The 15865-nt window shown below is 40.3% G+C and overlaps 2 protein-coding genes across 2 annotated transcripts in view; both read right to left on the reverse strand.

Moving 5' to 3' along the window:
- The window catches only part of LOC115121765 (growth arrest-specific protein 2), a 77060-nt gene extending 71907 nt beyond the window's left edge, over positions 1-5153 (reverse strand). The window contains exon 1 of the mRNA XM_065022238.1: positions 4859-5153. The gene's annotated coding sequence lies outside the window, so the exon portion shown is untranslated. The remainder of the gene's footprint in view (positions 1-4858) is intronic.
- A 5770-nt stretch (positions 5154-10923) lies between these two features.
- On the reverse strand, positions 10924-14634 carry LOC115120450 (succinate receptor 1-like). Its single transcript, XM_065022243.1, has 2 exons — positions 13105-14634; positions 10924-12924 (listed from the first exon to the last, which is right to left on the reverse strand). Exons 1-2 carry the CDS (start codon positions 13290-13292, stop codon positions 12444-12446), a joined length of 669 nt encoding a protein of 222 aa, XP_064878315.1. The 5' UTR covers positions 13293-14634; the 3' UTR covers positions 10924-12443.
- Positions 14635-15865: the final 1231 nt, after the last annotated feature.

Genomic DNA, 15865 nt, shown 5'->3' on the forward strand with positions numbered 1-15865 from the left:
GGGTAATACCAGTATATTCATTCAGTCTATGGGTAATACCAGTATATTCATTCAGTCTATGGATAATACCAGTATATTAATTCAGTCTATGGGTAATACCAGTATATTCATTCAGTCTATGGGTAATACCATTATATTCATTCAGTCTATGGGTAATACCATTATATTCATTCAGTCTATGGGTAATAACAGTATATTCATTCAGTCTATGGATAATACCAGTATATTCATTCAGTCTATGGGTAATACCAGTATATTCATTCAGTCTATGGATAATAGCAGTATATTTATTCAGTCTATGGGTAATACCATTATATTCATTCAGTCTATGGATAATACCAGTATATTCATTCAGTCTATGGGTAATACCATTATATTCATTCAGTCTATGGGTAATACCAGTATATTCATTCAGTCTATGGATAATACCAGTATATTCATTCAGTCTATGGGTAATACCATTATATTCATTCAGTCTATGGATAATACCATTATATTCATTCAGTCTATGGGTAATACCAGTATATTCATTCAGTCTATGGATAATACCAGTATATTCATTCAGTCTATGGGTAATACCAGTATATTCATTCAGTCTATGGATAATACCAGTATATTCATTCAGTCTATGGGTAATACCAGTATATTCATTCAGTCTATGGATAATACCAGTATATTCATTCAGTCTATGGATAATACCAGTATATTCATTCAGTCTATGGGTAATACCAGTATATTCATTCAGTCTATGGGTAATACCAGTATATTCATTCAGTCTATGGGTAATACCAGTATATTCATTCAGTCTATGGGTAATACCAGTATATTCATTCAGTCTATGGGTAATACCAGTATATTCATTCAGTCTATGGGTAATACCAGTATATTCATTCAGTCTATGGGTAATACCATTATATTCATTCAGTCTATGGGTAATACCAGTATATTCATTCAGTCTATGGGTAATACCAGTATATTCATTCAGTCTATGGGTAATACCATTATATTCATTCAGTCTATGGGTAATACCAGTATATTCATTCAGTCTATGGGTAATACCAGTATATTCATTCAGTCTATGGGTAATACCAGTATATTCATTCAGTCTATGGATAATACCAGTATATTCATTCAGTCTATGGGTAATACCAGTATATTCATTCAGTCTATGGGTAATACCAGTATATTCATTCAGTCTATGGGTAATACCAGTATATTCATTCAGTCTATGGGTAATACCAGTATATTCATTCAGTCTATGGGTAATACCAGTATATTCATTCAGTCTATGGGTAATACCAGTATATTCATTCAGTCTATGGGTAATACCAGTATATTCATTCAGTCTATGGGTAATACCATTATATTCATTCAGTCTATGGGTAATACCAGTATATTCATTCAGTCTATGGGTAATACCAGTATATTCATTCAGTCTATGGGTAATACCATTATATTCATTCAGTCTATGGGTAATACCAGTATATTCATTCAGTCTATGGGTAATACCAGTATATTCATTCAGTCTATGGGTAATACCAGTATATTCATTCAGTCTATGGATAATACCAGTATATTCATTCAGTCTATGGGTAATACCAGTATATTCATTCAGTCTATGGGTAATACCAGTATATTCATTCAGTCTATGGGTAATACCAGTATATTCATTCAGTCTATGGATAATACCAGTATATTCATTCAGTCTATGGATAATACCAGTATATTCATTCAGTCTATGGATAATACCAGTATATTCATTCAGTCTATGGATAATACCAGTATATTCATTCAGTCTATGGGTAATACCAGTATATTCATTCAGTCTATGGATAATACCAGTATATTCATTCAGTCTATGGATAATACCAGTATATTCATTCAGTCTATGGATAATACCAGTATATTCATTCAGTCTATGGATAATACCAGTATATTCATTCAGTCTATGGGTAATACCAGTATATTCATTCAGTCTATGGGTAATACCAGTATATTCATTCAGTCTATGGATAATACCAGTATATTCATTCAGTCTATGGATAATACCAGTATATTCATTCAGTCTATGGATAATACCAGTATATTCATTCAGTCTATGGATAATACCAGTATATTCATTCAGTCTATGGGTAATACCAGTATATTCATTCAGTCTATGGGTAATACCAGTATATTCATTCAGTCTATGGGTAATACCAGTATATTCATTCAGTCTATGGATAATACCAGTATATTCATTCAGTCTATGGATAATACCAGTATATTCATTCAGTCTATGGATAATACCAGTATATTCATTCAGTCTATGGATAATACCAGTATATTCATTCAGTCTATGGGTAATACCAGTATATTCATTCAGTCTATGGATAATACCAGTATATTCATTCAGTCTATGGATAATACCAGTATATTCATTCAGTCTATGGATAATACCAGTATATTCATTCAGTCTATGGATAATACCAGTATATTCATTCAGTCTATGGGTAATACCAGTATATTCATTCAGTCTATGGGTAATACCAGTATATTCATTCAGTCTATGGATAATACCAGTATATTCATTCAGTCTATGGATAATACCAGTATATTCATTCAGTCTATGGATAATACCAGTATATTCATTCAGTCTATGGATAATACCAGTATATTCATTCAGTCTATGGATAATACCAGTATATTCATTCAGTCTATGGGTAATACCAGTATATTCATTCAGTCTATGGATAATACACAGTCTAAATGACTGAATAAACGTATGATATTATTCCTTTAAAAATTATAATTGTATAAACCATGACAAAACATTTGGTTTTGTTTTCAATCGATAAAAGGAATACCTATTTTAGGCATATATAAATACAGAAGTGACAAGCTCAAGCAGGTTTAGCTTCTTTTAACACAGTGCCTTTATCATTGAAGTCTGCCAGCTTAGTTCACGCTAGCAAAAAAGGAGCGTCTGAAAATGGTTTGTGAATGTCTGAAAATGGTTTGTGAGCGTCTGAAAATGGTTTGTGAGCGTCTGAAAACGGTTTGTGAGCGTCTGAAAATGGTTTGTGAGCGTCTGAAAATGGTTTGTGTGCTTCTGAAAATGGTTTGTGAGCATCTGGAAAGGGGTTGTGCGCTTCTGGAAAGGGGTTGTGCGCTTCTGGAAAGTGTTTCTGAGCGTCTGGAAAGGGGTTGTGCGCTTCTGAAAAGGGGTTGTGTGCTTCTGGAAAGGGGTTGTGTGCTTCTGGAAAGGGGTTGTGTGCTTCTGGAAAGGGGTTGTGTGCTTCTGGAAAGGGGTTGCGCTTCTGGAAAGGGGTTGTGCGCTTCTGGAAAGGGGTTGTGCGCTTCTGGAAAGGGGTTGTGGGCTTCTGGAAAGGGGTTGTGCGCTTCTGGAAAGGGGTTGTGCGCTTCTGGAAAGCTTCTGGAAAGGGGTTGTGCCCTTCTGGAAAGGGGTTGTGCTTCTGGAAAGGGGTTGTGCGCTTCTGGAAAGGGGTTGTGCTTCTGGAAAGGGGTTGTGTGCTTCGCTTCTGGAAAGGGGTTGTGTGCTTCTGGAAAGGGGTTGTGCGCTTCTGGAAAGAGGTTGTGCTTCTGGAAAGAGGTTGTGCTTCTGGAAAGGGGTTGTGCTTCTGGAAAGGGGTTGTGCTTCTGGAAAGGGGTTGGGCGCTTCTGGAAAGGGGTTGTGCTTCTGGAAAGGGGTTGGGCGCTTCTGGAAAGGGGTTGTGCTTCTGGAAAGGGGTTGTGCTTCTGGAAAGGGGTTGTGCTTCTGGAAAGGGGTTGGGCGCTTCTGGAAAGGGGTTGTGCTTCTGGAAAGGGGTTGTGCTTCTGGAAAGGGGTTGTGCTTCTGGAAAGGGGTTGGGCGCTTCTGGAAAGGGGTTGTGCTTCTGGAAAGGGGTTGTGCTTCTGGAAAGGGGTTGTGCTTCTGGAAAGGGGTTGTGCTTCTGGAAAGGGGTTGTGCTTCTGGAAAGGGGTTGTGCTTCTGGAAAGGGGTTGTGCTTCTGGAAAGGGGTTGTGTGCTTCTGGAAAGGGTTTGTGCTTCTGGAAATGCATTTAGAGTGTTTTTGTCTCTTATGTCAGTGCATGTGTTAATGTCATTATGCATTTTCATTTTTACAACTGTAATATCTTTTCAAAGTGGTCTCCTCGTTTACAGTTTCTATTCCTGCCACTCATAAAAGGAACCAACCACAACAACTACACATCTAGTTCAGCCATTTTAAAATGGCATTGAAACACACACACACACACACACACGCTCACACAATCTCACGCACGCACGCTCACACACACACACACAGAAAAGATGAAATGTCTGACATTTGATGGAAACTTACAGTTAGATAAGAAAACAACATAGCTATTTTGCTTGATAAAATAACACGTTTGAAGTTATTCATATATATATATATATATATATTATATTATACATATTCCATTAAAAAAAGATGGGCAGCAGCTGAGTTAAAGATTCTTCTGCAAAACAAGTAGACTGTCTAACTGACTCCACACACAGGCAGTTTGTTGGCCGAGAAAAGTGATTGGGTCTTTTGTTTAACAAATACAAAGAGAAGGATTCTAGTCAACTACTCTGAAGGGATATTTTGAGTAATCTGTCGAAATATTTGCATATTGAGTTGTTTGATTTGTTGACGCATTTTGACACGGTAAGTAATCGTTTATTCTAACTATTATTATTCTAAATATTTAACAAGTTTACAGCACATATGACAATATAGTTGGGGATGAATCGTAAATGCACGTATAAAAATAACACACACACACACACACACACACAAAACAACGGTATACTAGAGCATCAATCAGAGGCATGCAATTTAATCAACAGTCCTATTAGTCTTCCACTCACCCTCTTCAAAGCAACTCTTCTATCCGGACCGTTACCGTCCTCTCGTGCCGTCTCTTTGCTCCTCAGTGCGTTCTATATTCATGCTTTTCTAGCCTACGTAGGGTAGGTCTGTCGCTGAAAACAGTGGGTAGGATCGGGCAATGCAATATATCTGTCTCTCAAAGACCTGTACCAAAGTGGCTGCTGCACCACCGATAGAAGGGAAGTTTAAGATCAGTCATGCTGGACTGGGTAGGAATGTTATGCTGCGTTCTTCCTCTCTCTCCCTGCACTGCTGACTCCAATCTGACATTGGAGAAACTCGTTCGTGCGCAAGATTGCAATTAGATCGATGTTAAAGTGGAAGTGTATTAATTGGCCCAGTCATTGTGTAGTTTTAAATATTGCAATTGCTCGAGTCAATACACTGAAAGTTACACAATACAGTAACTAGATTTGAAATTGGACTATATTTAGATTTGAATAGATGTGTTCAGTCTACAAATCTACACATATATTCAGTAATAACAATTTAAGTGAAAACTCACATGGGAAAATCATTTTATTCTCGAAGGACATTACATGTGTTCTTTTCTAATTATATCGGACAGGTTGTATGATTTACATAACTTTTATTTTGAACGTATTAGCTTTTATTTTGAAGTGACTGTGAAGCGTTCCCCCCATAACCGAAAGTGCACCCCAGAACACCACCTTGTGGGTGTCCACTAATTACCACAACCACAAAGTCTGACACTAAATCCTAACAATTCATTAAAACAAAAATGTTGTTTTTTTGTTATGCATAAGGTTAGCAGTGGGGTTAAGGTTAGATTTAAATGCAAAATGTAATAAGATATCATTGAAATGGGCGGGGTTTACGACTTTGTGGCTGTGTTAACTAGTTACAACCCAATTTGTGGGGGAAAGCAGAGAAAACGATGACAAATAGTTACACAAGTTGTTAAAACGCAAACATTTTAATAACAAACTTTTTTAAATAAATTCAAAACAACATTTTAACATTTCCAAAGACAAAAATGTGAATACGACACCGGAACCTCAAGTGCAGATATTCCAAGAGCAGATAGCGCCACATGGAGGCTGTTCTAAAGAACTTGGAGAGGACCACGGAGCTACTCGCCTTGATGCAAACCGAGTAGTGGGACAATCCCAGGACAGAGCCTTCTAATGGACTCAGTACGAACACCTCCACGCAAACATCATGGAGATCTTGGAAAAACAACTACAGGCAACAAACGAAAGCTTATGAACAATTGTTCAAGGATACAACAGATATCACGTTCTCTGACCTGTAGCAGTGTCAACTCTTGCTGCTCGTGATTACAAAATAACGCATCGGTCCCAAACTGTTTGACACTTCTAGTTCCAGAACGGTTGGAACGAAATCGAAGGATGCCACAAGTCATTGTACTGAGCTCATTGAAATCAAAATCAAGTCTTGAGTGCCATTCATTTGAAACGCAGTACATCAGTTCCTAGTCCTTCGAACATTACCGACTGTGTCATTGCGTGTTGAGACACCACAAGTACATTGACTGTCCAACGGAACGCTGCGTTTGCCTTGCAGCATTGCGTTGCAGAGGCAGTTGCAGTGCGTTCTGTGTGGTAAATCGAACGTATGCATCCATTTGTATGCGTAGACTTGACAGAATGTAGCAAATTGTGAATGTAGAATTTTTGTTGCACACACATCCAGTATAAAAATGTGGTATTACATAATAAAAGTTTAATTGCATAATTTCTTATTTTTTTTAAATTCATTTATTTGCCAAGTATATTATTTATTCGATGACATCCACAAATTGTGAGAGCCTATAATATAATTTCCCTCCAAAATGCAGTGTTGGTGTGAAATGCAATAATAAATATAATAATATAATAATAAAAGTCGAGATAGCGGAGTAGGCTCTTTCAACAATGAGACCAACGTTGAGGAAGGTGGTAATGATAGCGATGTTGGGCCGGGACCAGCCCCGAGAGGAATTTCGAAGTTCCTGCGGAGGTCATTCCGGGAGCCGTTCCGGATGGAGATGGGCACGGCAAATGGTCACCAACCCGATGCCACCGGTGGCAGGTGCCAACAACGCCCCCCAGACAGGCACTCCAGGTGAGGCAGAAGCTGACCACCCACTTCTCATCTCCAGCAGGTGAAGTCCCATGGCAGTATGCCGTGGAGTGAAACAGCTCTTTTAAGAGCCCCATAACACAAAGGTTATTTTAAGAACCAGCCACCGTTGTCCATAAAGTTGCATTTTTCCCCCCCAGATGACTTTATGTGTCATTGTCTCTCTTCATTTGGAAGCTATATTTAAGTGACATTTGGGAGTAAAGACCACACCTTAACCCCTTCCCTCTCCCATTAACGTCAGTATTATACACACCTGGCATGGTACACCAGGTGAGTGGGAGCACTGATTAAGGTTATACGACAGTATGATAACAAAGGGAAAGGGTAACCTAGGTAACCTAAACTGTCCATACAAATAGTACAGTTTACCACCTGGTTCACTGGCCTGACAAAATACAGGTGGAGTACAGTTTACCACCTGGTTCACTGGCCTGACAAAATACAGGTGGAGTACAGTTTACCACCTGGTTCACTGGCCTGACAAAATACAGGTGGAGTACAGTTTACCACCTGGTTCACTGGCCTGACAAAATACAGGTGGAGTACAGTTTACCACCTGGTTCACTGGCCTGACAAAATACAGGTGGAGTACAGTTTACCACCTGGTTCACTGGCCTGACAAAATACAGGTGGAGTACAGTTTACCACCTGTTTCACTGGCCTGACAAAATACAGGTGGAGTACAGTTTACCACCTGGTTCACTGGCCTGACAAAATACAGGTGGAGTACAGTTTACCACCTGGTTCACTGGCCTGACAAAATACAGGTGGAGTACAGTTTACCACCTGGTTCACTGGCCTGACAAAATACAGGTGGAGTACAGTTTACCACCTGGTTCACTGGCCTGACAAAATACAGGTGGAGTACAGTTTACCACCTGGTTCACTGGCCTGACAAAATACAGGTGGAGTACAGTTTACCACCTGGTTCACTGGCCTGACAAAATACAGGTGGAGTACAGTTTACCACCTGGTTCACTGGCCTGACAAAAACAGGTGGAGTACAGTTTACCACCTGGTTCACTGGCCTGACAAAAACAGGTGGAGAGAACTAATTAGGAAGAGAATGTGTTTTTACTTTCATCTTGTATTAGATCAGCAAAGGTGTTGGGAAGAAATAAGCAGATTCAGTCTACATTTACATTTACATTTAAGTCATTTAGCAGACGCTCTATAAACAACTGACTATGAAAACATAATTTAATAAGTATTCAAGTACAGGAAAGACCATGACAGGTATGTGAGTTGTAAAAATGTTTTTTTTTTTAATTAAACCATTGAAAGAGATGTGTATGTGTGTGTAAAAGTTTTAAAAAATGAATGTGTAGCCTGTAATCTGTAAGATAACAACCAGAGCATGTATTTTTGTCACAACTGCAGACAGATACAGGGACTACTCATAAAGCCTAGACGTAGTAGGGGAACTTCAGACATGGCCATAAAGAGAGAGAGGGCAGGGCACTGGAGATCTGAGGGACAGAGAGGAGTGGAGAAGAGGTGTGTGTCTCTGGTAAAAAATAAAATGTAGCCATAACACAGCTAAACAAATTAACCGCCCCTGGACGTCCTGGACCAGTCGATTGAACTTAACTTCACAAACAGTTTCAACACCCTGGTTTTCAAATGGTTTTAAATGAAAGAAATATATTGACCTTTAGTCTCGTAAAAGACCAACAAGAGCATCTGTGAATTCTCCGGTGTATGACCAGGACCAATATGCGGCGTGGTAAGTGTCAGTACCGTGTGGTGTAAAACACAGACATGGAAACAATCACCCACCAACAAATTGTGAAACCCAGGCTACCTAAATTTGTTCTTAACTGACTTGCCTAGTTAAATAAAGGTAAAATAAAAAAATAAAAATCAGAGACAACTAACGACACCTGCCTCTGACTGAGAACCAGAAAAACAACCTAGACACACAACACATAGAATACCCACCCAACTCACGTCCTGACCAACTAAAACAAACAATTAACACAATATTTTTTTTATTTTACCTTTATTTTACTAGGCAAGTCAGTTAAGAACAAATTCTTATTTTCAATGACAGCCTAGGAACAGTGGGTTAACTGCCTGTTCAGGGGCAAAACGACAGATTTGTACCTTGTCAGCTCCGGTTACTAGTCCAATGCTCTAACCACTAGGCTACCCTGCCGCCCCAAATAGCTAGGGTCAGAACGTGACAAGTACATTGGTCTTGTTGTGTGCTGCACAAGGAGTGGCTACTATAGGGGGCGCTCTTTTAATTTTTGGATGAAAAACGTTCCCATTTTAAACAAGATATTTTGTCACGAAAATATGCTCGACTATGCATATAATTTACCTCTTTGGAAAGAAAACACTGACGTTTCCAAAACTGCAAAGATATTGTCTGTGAGTGCCACAGAACGGATGTTACAGGCGAAACCCAGATAAAAATCCAATCAGGAAGTGTCGCATTTTTTGAAACCGCCTCATGCCAATGACTCCTTATATGGCTGTGAAGGAGCTAGGAGTCAGCTTACGTTTTCCACGTTTTCCCCAAGGTGTCTGCAGCATTGTGACGTATTTGTAGGCATATCATTGGAAGATTGACCATAAGAGACTCCATCTACCAGGTGGTCGCTTGGTGTCCTCCGTTGCAATTATTGCGTAATCTCCAGCTGCAGTATTTTTCCGTTTGCTTCTGATGAGAAGCCAACTGCCACCACTGATAGATTATCGAATAGATATGTGAAAAACACCTTGAGGATTGATTCTAAACAACGTTTGCCATGTTTCTGTCGATATTATGGAGCTAATTTGGAAAAAAGTTCGGCGTTGTAAGTGACTGCATTTTCCGGTCTTTTTCTTAGCCAAACGTGATGAACAAAACGGAGCTATTTCGTCTAAACAAATATTCTTTTTGGAAAAAATTAACATTTGCTATCTAACTAAGAGTCTCGTCATTGAAAACATCCAAAGTTCTTCAAAGGTAAATTATTTTATTTGAATGCTTTTCTTGTTTTTGTGAAAATGTTGCCTGCTGAATGCTAGGCTTAATGCTATGCTAGGCTATCAATACTCTTACACAAATGCTTGTGTAGCTTTGAAGCCACTGAAGGCGACTGCCAGGGCCTGGAAACAGATGGCCGCAACCTTGGTGTAAGAGAAACCAACCACAAGAAACAAAGATGGCCTCCATTTCAAACCCCCTACACACAGGCAACAACACATGATCATTCTCTTATGTTTGACCGTTTAGCAGATTATTTTACACAGAGTTTCAATCAGTGCATTGAAACTACACTAGTTATAGTAAAAAAACAACAACGTCATATCACATTCATTGCAATTAAAACTGTGAGTAAAAGTAAAGTGTGTTGGTTTGGCCCATACAGCGTAGTTATTATCCTTGGAGACCTGGATCAGTGATGTTCTTGGTGTTATGTATCGGTTAGGAATCTATTATGAAGTCCTTATGTAGCTTTCTCCACAGTTCATGATCTTCCTGAGTGAGACAGGTTGTTCTGCATAGATTATGAAAACGAAGTCCCTATGTAGCCCGTATGAAGTCACTATGTAGTCATTATGAAGTCCTTATAAAGTCCCTATGTAGCCCTTACGAAGTCCGTGTGAAGTCGCTATGTAGCCCTCATGTCATTATGTAGTCAATATGAAGTCCCTATGTATTCCTTATTAAGTCCCTATGTAGCCATTATGAAGTCCCTATGTAGCACTCACCTCCACAGTTCATGATCTTCCTGACGGTGGTGGTAGTAGAGGATGTTCCTGGTGCGCAGCCAGTCAGCCAGTCAGCCAGTCAGTCAGCCAGCCAGCCAGCCAGTCAGTCAGTCAGTCAGTCAGTCAGCCAGTCAGTCTTAATTCAGTCTCATCTGAAAGTTGTAAATTCTTGGTTATCTGCACGAACCCTGGCTAACAAGTTGAGTCAGCAATACAAAATTGGGTTTAATTATTTATTTACTAAATATCTAACTAATCACACAGAATTACACATACACATAATTAATTCATAACTTGATTACAAATTACGTCATAAAGGAAAACGTCCCTAGCGGGCAGAACAGATATGACAGCTGGTGACACAAAAGAAAAGGGGCTGGGTTTGAGTGAAAGAGCGGGAAGACTGAGGAACAAAGGGAGAAGCTTTGCTATCGTAAATACAGAATCTTATGCATTCTAAATTACCGCCCATTTGGAAAAGGAAAATGCAATAAATATTTACTCTGAGCTGCGCTTCGGAAGGTTGGTTGGTGGTAGGAAGTTTGGTGGTAGATGGAAGGCCGTGTTGTCCAACCAAGTCCTTTGAAGAGTCCTCTGCTAGTAAATTGGATAGGTTGTAGTAACGTCGTTGTGTGGTAGAAGGGATACTCTGTCTGTTCCTTCCTATCCTGCGTTTGCAGCTGCTGTTGCTAACTCAACGGCTAGGAGGTGTCACTTCTGTAGTGAATAAGAGTTCAAAGTTCATACCATTCGCAACCAAAGCTCACGCTGATGTTGGCTTCGTTCTGTAGTTATTATCTGAACCATTCTGACATCGGACCGTCGTCCTCACATCCCCGGAACAGGAGGTTATATTGTCGTCAAGGCTTTATATAGAAAGGGAGAGGAGGACGTGTTTGAACAGTTTTATAGCCCATGTCTCTTCACTGATTGAGCAGAGCCCTACCTTATGAAAACCCAAATCTCACATTTTAGAAGCTAAAATCACATTGCATCCCATCACGAATCATTTCATAATCAAACAGTTAAATTGAACAACAATTCTATGTGAATCCGATATCTCTGATGTGTAGGCTTTCCACTGTAGAGTTTATGTCTCCGATGACAACCGAACTGACATATTCTTTTTGCCCACAAATTATGCAGAAAAATGAATTCATGCTTTAGTCACTTCTAGATTAGACTAATCAGGCTAGGGCTGATATCAAGGTTTTACTGCTAACTTACAAAGTGTTTCTTGCCCCTTGACCTAATCTCTCTGATTTGGTCCTACCGTACATGCCTACAAGTACGCTACAGTCACAAGATGCAGGCCTCCTTATTGTCCCTAGAATTTCAAAGCAAACAGCTGGAGGCAGGGCTTTCTTCTATAGAGTTCTCCCCTCCCGGAGGACCTGAGCCCTAGGACCATGCCTCAGGACTACCTAAAAGTGACATGCATACCAATTCCATGCTCAGTACAAAATAAAGTAAGGAAGACAACCACCCACAGACAGGTTCGTTGCTGTAACATACAGAAAACCACCCACAGACAGGCTTGTTGCTGTATCACACAGATAACCACCCACAGACAGGATCGTTGCTGTGATTCTTAAGATGTAATTGTGTCTGAGATCTGATCATCTGTGTGGTCCAGCTGCTATAAAGACAACCCCCCCCTCCTCCCCCCGCCAAGAGAGGCGATGGGGAGAGGATGGATTTTAAAAAATGATTGAGATGGTCATTTACCATGGTCTGATCCTTCAGCATTCACAGTGGAGTGACAGCAGCCAAACCCTGGCCACCATGCCCCTCTCTCTCATGCCCTATGGTCCTCTGGTTCCTCTTTCTCTCAAACAACCCTGTTACTGACGTCACATGATTCACCGCTGATTGCTGTCGTTGACTCTTCCAAAGCTGCAGCCAAGCGAACCCAAAGGTATCCTGGAACTCCTTTCTAAACTGCCGTCCCACGAAGCAAGTGAACAGCGGGTTGACACAGGTATTCAGGCTACATAGACAGATCTCCAGGCAGAATGCCAGGTCTACGGGCTGCCAGAACGCCGGCCTGCCCAGGTACATGGCATGCATCACGATGGCCGCATTCCTGCTTAGGTGGTAGGGCAGGTAGAATAGGGCGAAGAGGGTCAGCACGGCGGTCAACACGCGGGTCAGACGGACACGTCGCCCCTTGTTGTTTTTGTGGAGGTGTACCTGTGGCCGACGGCTGCGGAGGCGCAGCTCCCTGATGCTGTGGAGACAAAAAAAAAGTATGTTGGAGACAGAATAGTAAACAAATATATTAAAAGAAAGAAATAGAGCCAAATCAAACACTCTATATTATAGGCTGTGTTTCCAATAATTTAATAAATCAGGATCAATCAATCAGTAAATCAACAATCAATCAATAAATAATGTAATGGGTAACTACCTGCGGAGGCAACAGTAACAGATGGAGTTTAGAGGGAAGAGGAAGCCGATGGTGGTACAGCAGATTGAGTAGGGTAGGCTCTCCTCAGTGTCGTCCAGTAACATATACAGGGTACACACGGTACGATTATTGTCTCCGGGGCAATGTTGTAGCAAAGTCATGTGAGCTACAGGGACACTTATCACCATGGAAATGGCCCAGATAACGGCACAGAGGAAATAGGTCTGCCGGCGGCCGAGTAACACCACAGAGCGCAGCGGGTGGACGATGGCGAGATAGCGGTCCACGCTAATGCAGGAAACAAAGAAGATGCTGAGGTAGAAGTAGTTGTGGTAGAGCAACCGAAGGGTCTTGCAGAGCGACACACCTAAAATTAGACAAACAGTCCGTAGGTATGGAACTAGGTGATCCTTTTGAGATTACAATTAGACAAACAGTCCGTAGGTATGGAACTAGGTGATCCTTTTGAGATTAAAATTAGACAAACAGTCCGTAGGTATGGAACTAGGTGATCCTTTTGAGATTAAAATTAGACAAACAGTCCGTAGGTATGGAACTAGGTGATCCTTTTGAGATTAAAATTAGACAAACAGTCCGTAGGTATGGAACTAGGTGATCCTTTTGAGATTAAAATTAGACAAACAGTCCGTAGGTATGGAACTAGGTGATCCTTTTGAGATTAAAATTAGACAAACAGTCCGTAGGTATGGAACTAGGTGATCCTTTTGAGATTAAAATTAGACAAACAGTCCGTAGGTATGGAACTAGGTGATCCTTTTGAGATTAAAATTAGACAAACAGTCCGTAGGTATGGAACTAGGTGATCCTTTTGAGATTACATTTTTTGTATTACATTTTTTTATGTGGAACTCAGTTGGGTCTCAATTTAGGCTAGGATTCCATCAGATCAAGTGTTAACCAGCGATAACAGACACCAGCAGATGTTTTGGCAGTGTTAGAAGTGGTGGAACTGCTTGGAGCTGTCAAATAGGTGATCATTGTCAAGAACCCACACCCGCCCCACTTGTGATAGAAGTTCAGAGCGAGAAAGTGTAGGCTATATAAAAATAAATATGCAAAAAAATAAAAACAAACAAATCCTTAAGCTTAATTCACATGTCAATCTACAGTTGAAGTTAGAAGTTTACATACACTTAGGTTGGAGTCATTAAAACTCCTTTTTCAACCACTCCACAAATTTCTTGTTAACAAACTATAGTTTTGACAAGTCGGTTAGGACATCTACTTCGTGCATGACACAAGAAATTTTTCCAACAATTGTTTACAGATTATTTCACTGTATCACAATTCCAGTGGGTCAGACGTTTACATACACTAAGTTGACTGTGCCTTTTAAACAGCTTGGAAAATTCCAGAAAATGATGTCATGGATTTAGAAGCTTCTGATAGGCTAATTGACATCATTTGAGTCAATTGGAGGTGTACCTGTGGATGTATTTGAAGGCCTACCTTCAAACTCAGTGCCTCTTTACTTGACATCATGGGAAAATGAAAAGATATCAGCCAAGACATCAGAAAAAAAATTGTAGACCTCCACAAGTCTGGTTCATCCTTGGGGACAATTTCCAAACACCTGAAGGTACCATGTTCATCTGTTCAAACAATAGTACCCAAGTAAACACCATGGGACCACGCAGCCGTCATACCGCTCAGGAAGGAAACACTTTCTTCTCCTAGAGATGAATGTACTTTGGTGTGAAATGTGCAAATCAGTCCCAGAACAACAGCAAAGGACCTCGTGAAGATGCTGGAGGAAACAGGTACAAAAGTATCTATATCCAAAGTAAAACGAGTCCTATATCGACATAACCTGAAAGGCCGCTCAGCAAGGAAGAAGCCACTGCTCCGAAACCGCCATAAAAAGCCAGACTACGGTTTGCAACTGCACATGGGGACAAAGATCGTACTTTTTGGAGAAATGTCCTCTGGTCTGATGAAACAAAAATAGAACTGTTTGGCCATAATGACCATCGTTAGTTATGTTTGGAAGAAAAGGGGAGGCTTGCAAGCCGCAGAACACCATCCCAACCATGAAGCACGGGGGTGGCAGCATCATGTTGTGGGGGTGCTTTTCTGCAGGAGAGACTAGTGCACTTCACAAAATAGATGGCTACATGAGGAAGGAAAATTATGTGAATATATTGAAGCAACATCTCAAGACATCAGCCAGGAAGTTAAAGCTTGGTCGCAAATGGGTCTTCCAAATGGACAATGACCCCAAGCATACTTCCAAAGTTGTGGCAAAATGTCTTAAGGACAACAAAGTAAAGGTATTGGAGTGGCCATCACAAAGCCCTGACCTCAATCCCATAGAAATGTGTAGGCAGAACTGAAAAAGCGTGTGTGAGCAAGGAGACCTACAATCCTGACTCAGTTACACCAGCTCTGTCAGGAGGAATGGGCCAAAATTCACCCAATTTATTGTGGGAAGCTTGTGGAAGGCTACCTGAAACGTTTCACCCAAGTTAAACAATTTAAAGGCAATGCTACCAAATACTAACAGAGTGTATGTAATCTTCTGGCCCACTGGGAATGTGATGAAAGAAATAAAAGCTGAAATAAATCATTCTCTCTAGTATTATTCTGACATTTCACATTCTTAAAATAAAGTGGTGAACCTAACTGACCTAAGACAGGGAATTTTTACTAGGATTAAATGTCAGGAATTGTGAAAAACTGAGTTTAAATATATTTGGCTAAGGTGTATGTAAAACTTCCGACTTCAACTGAAGCTAGTTAG

Source organism: Oncorhynchus nerka, linkage group LG9a (assembly GCF_034236695.1).
Source record: "Oncorhynchus nerka isolate Pitt River linkage group LG9a, Oner_Uvic_2.0, whole genome shotgun sequence".
Lineage (NCBI taxonomy): Eukaryota > Metazoa > Chordata > Actinopteri > Salmoniformes > Salmonidae > Oncorhynchus > Oncorhynchus nerka.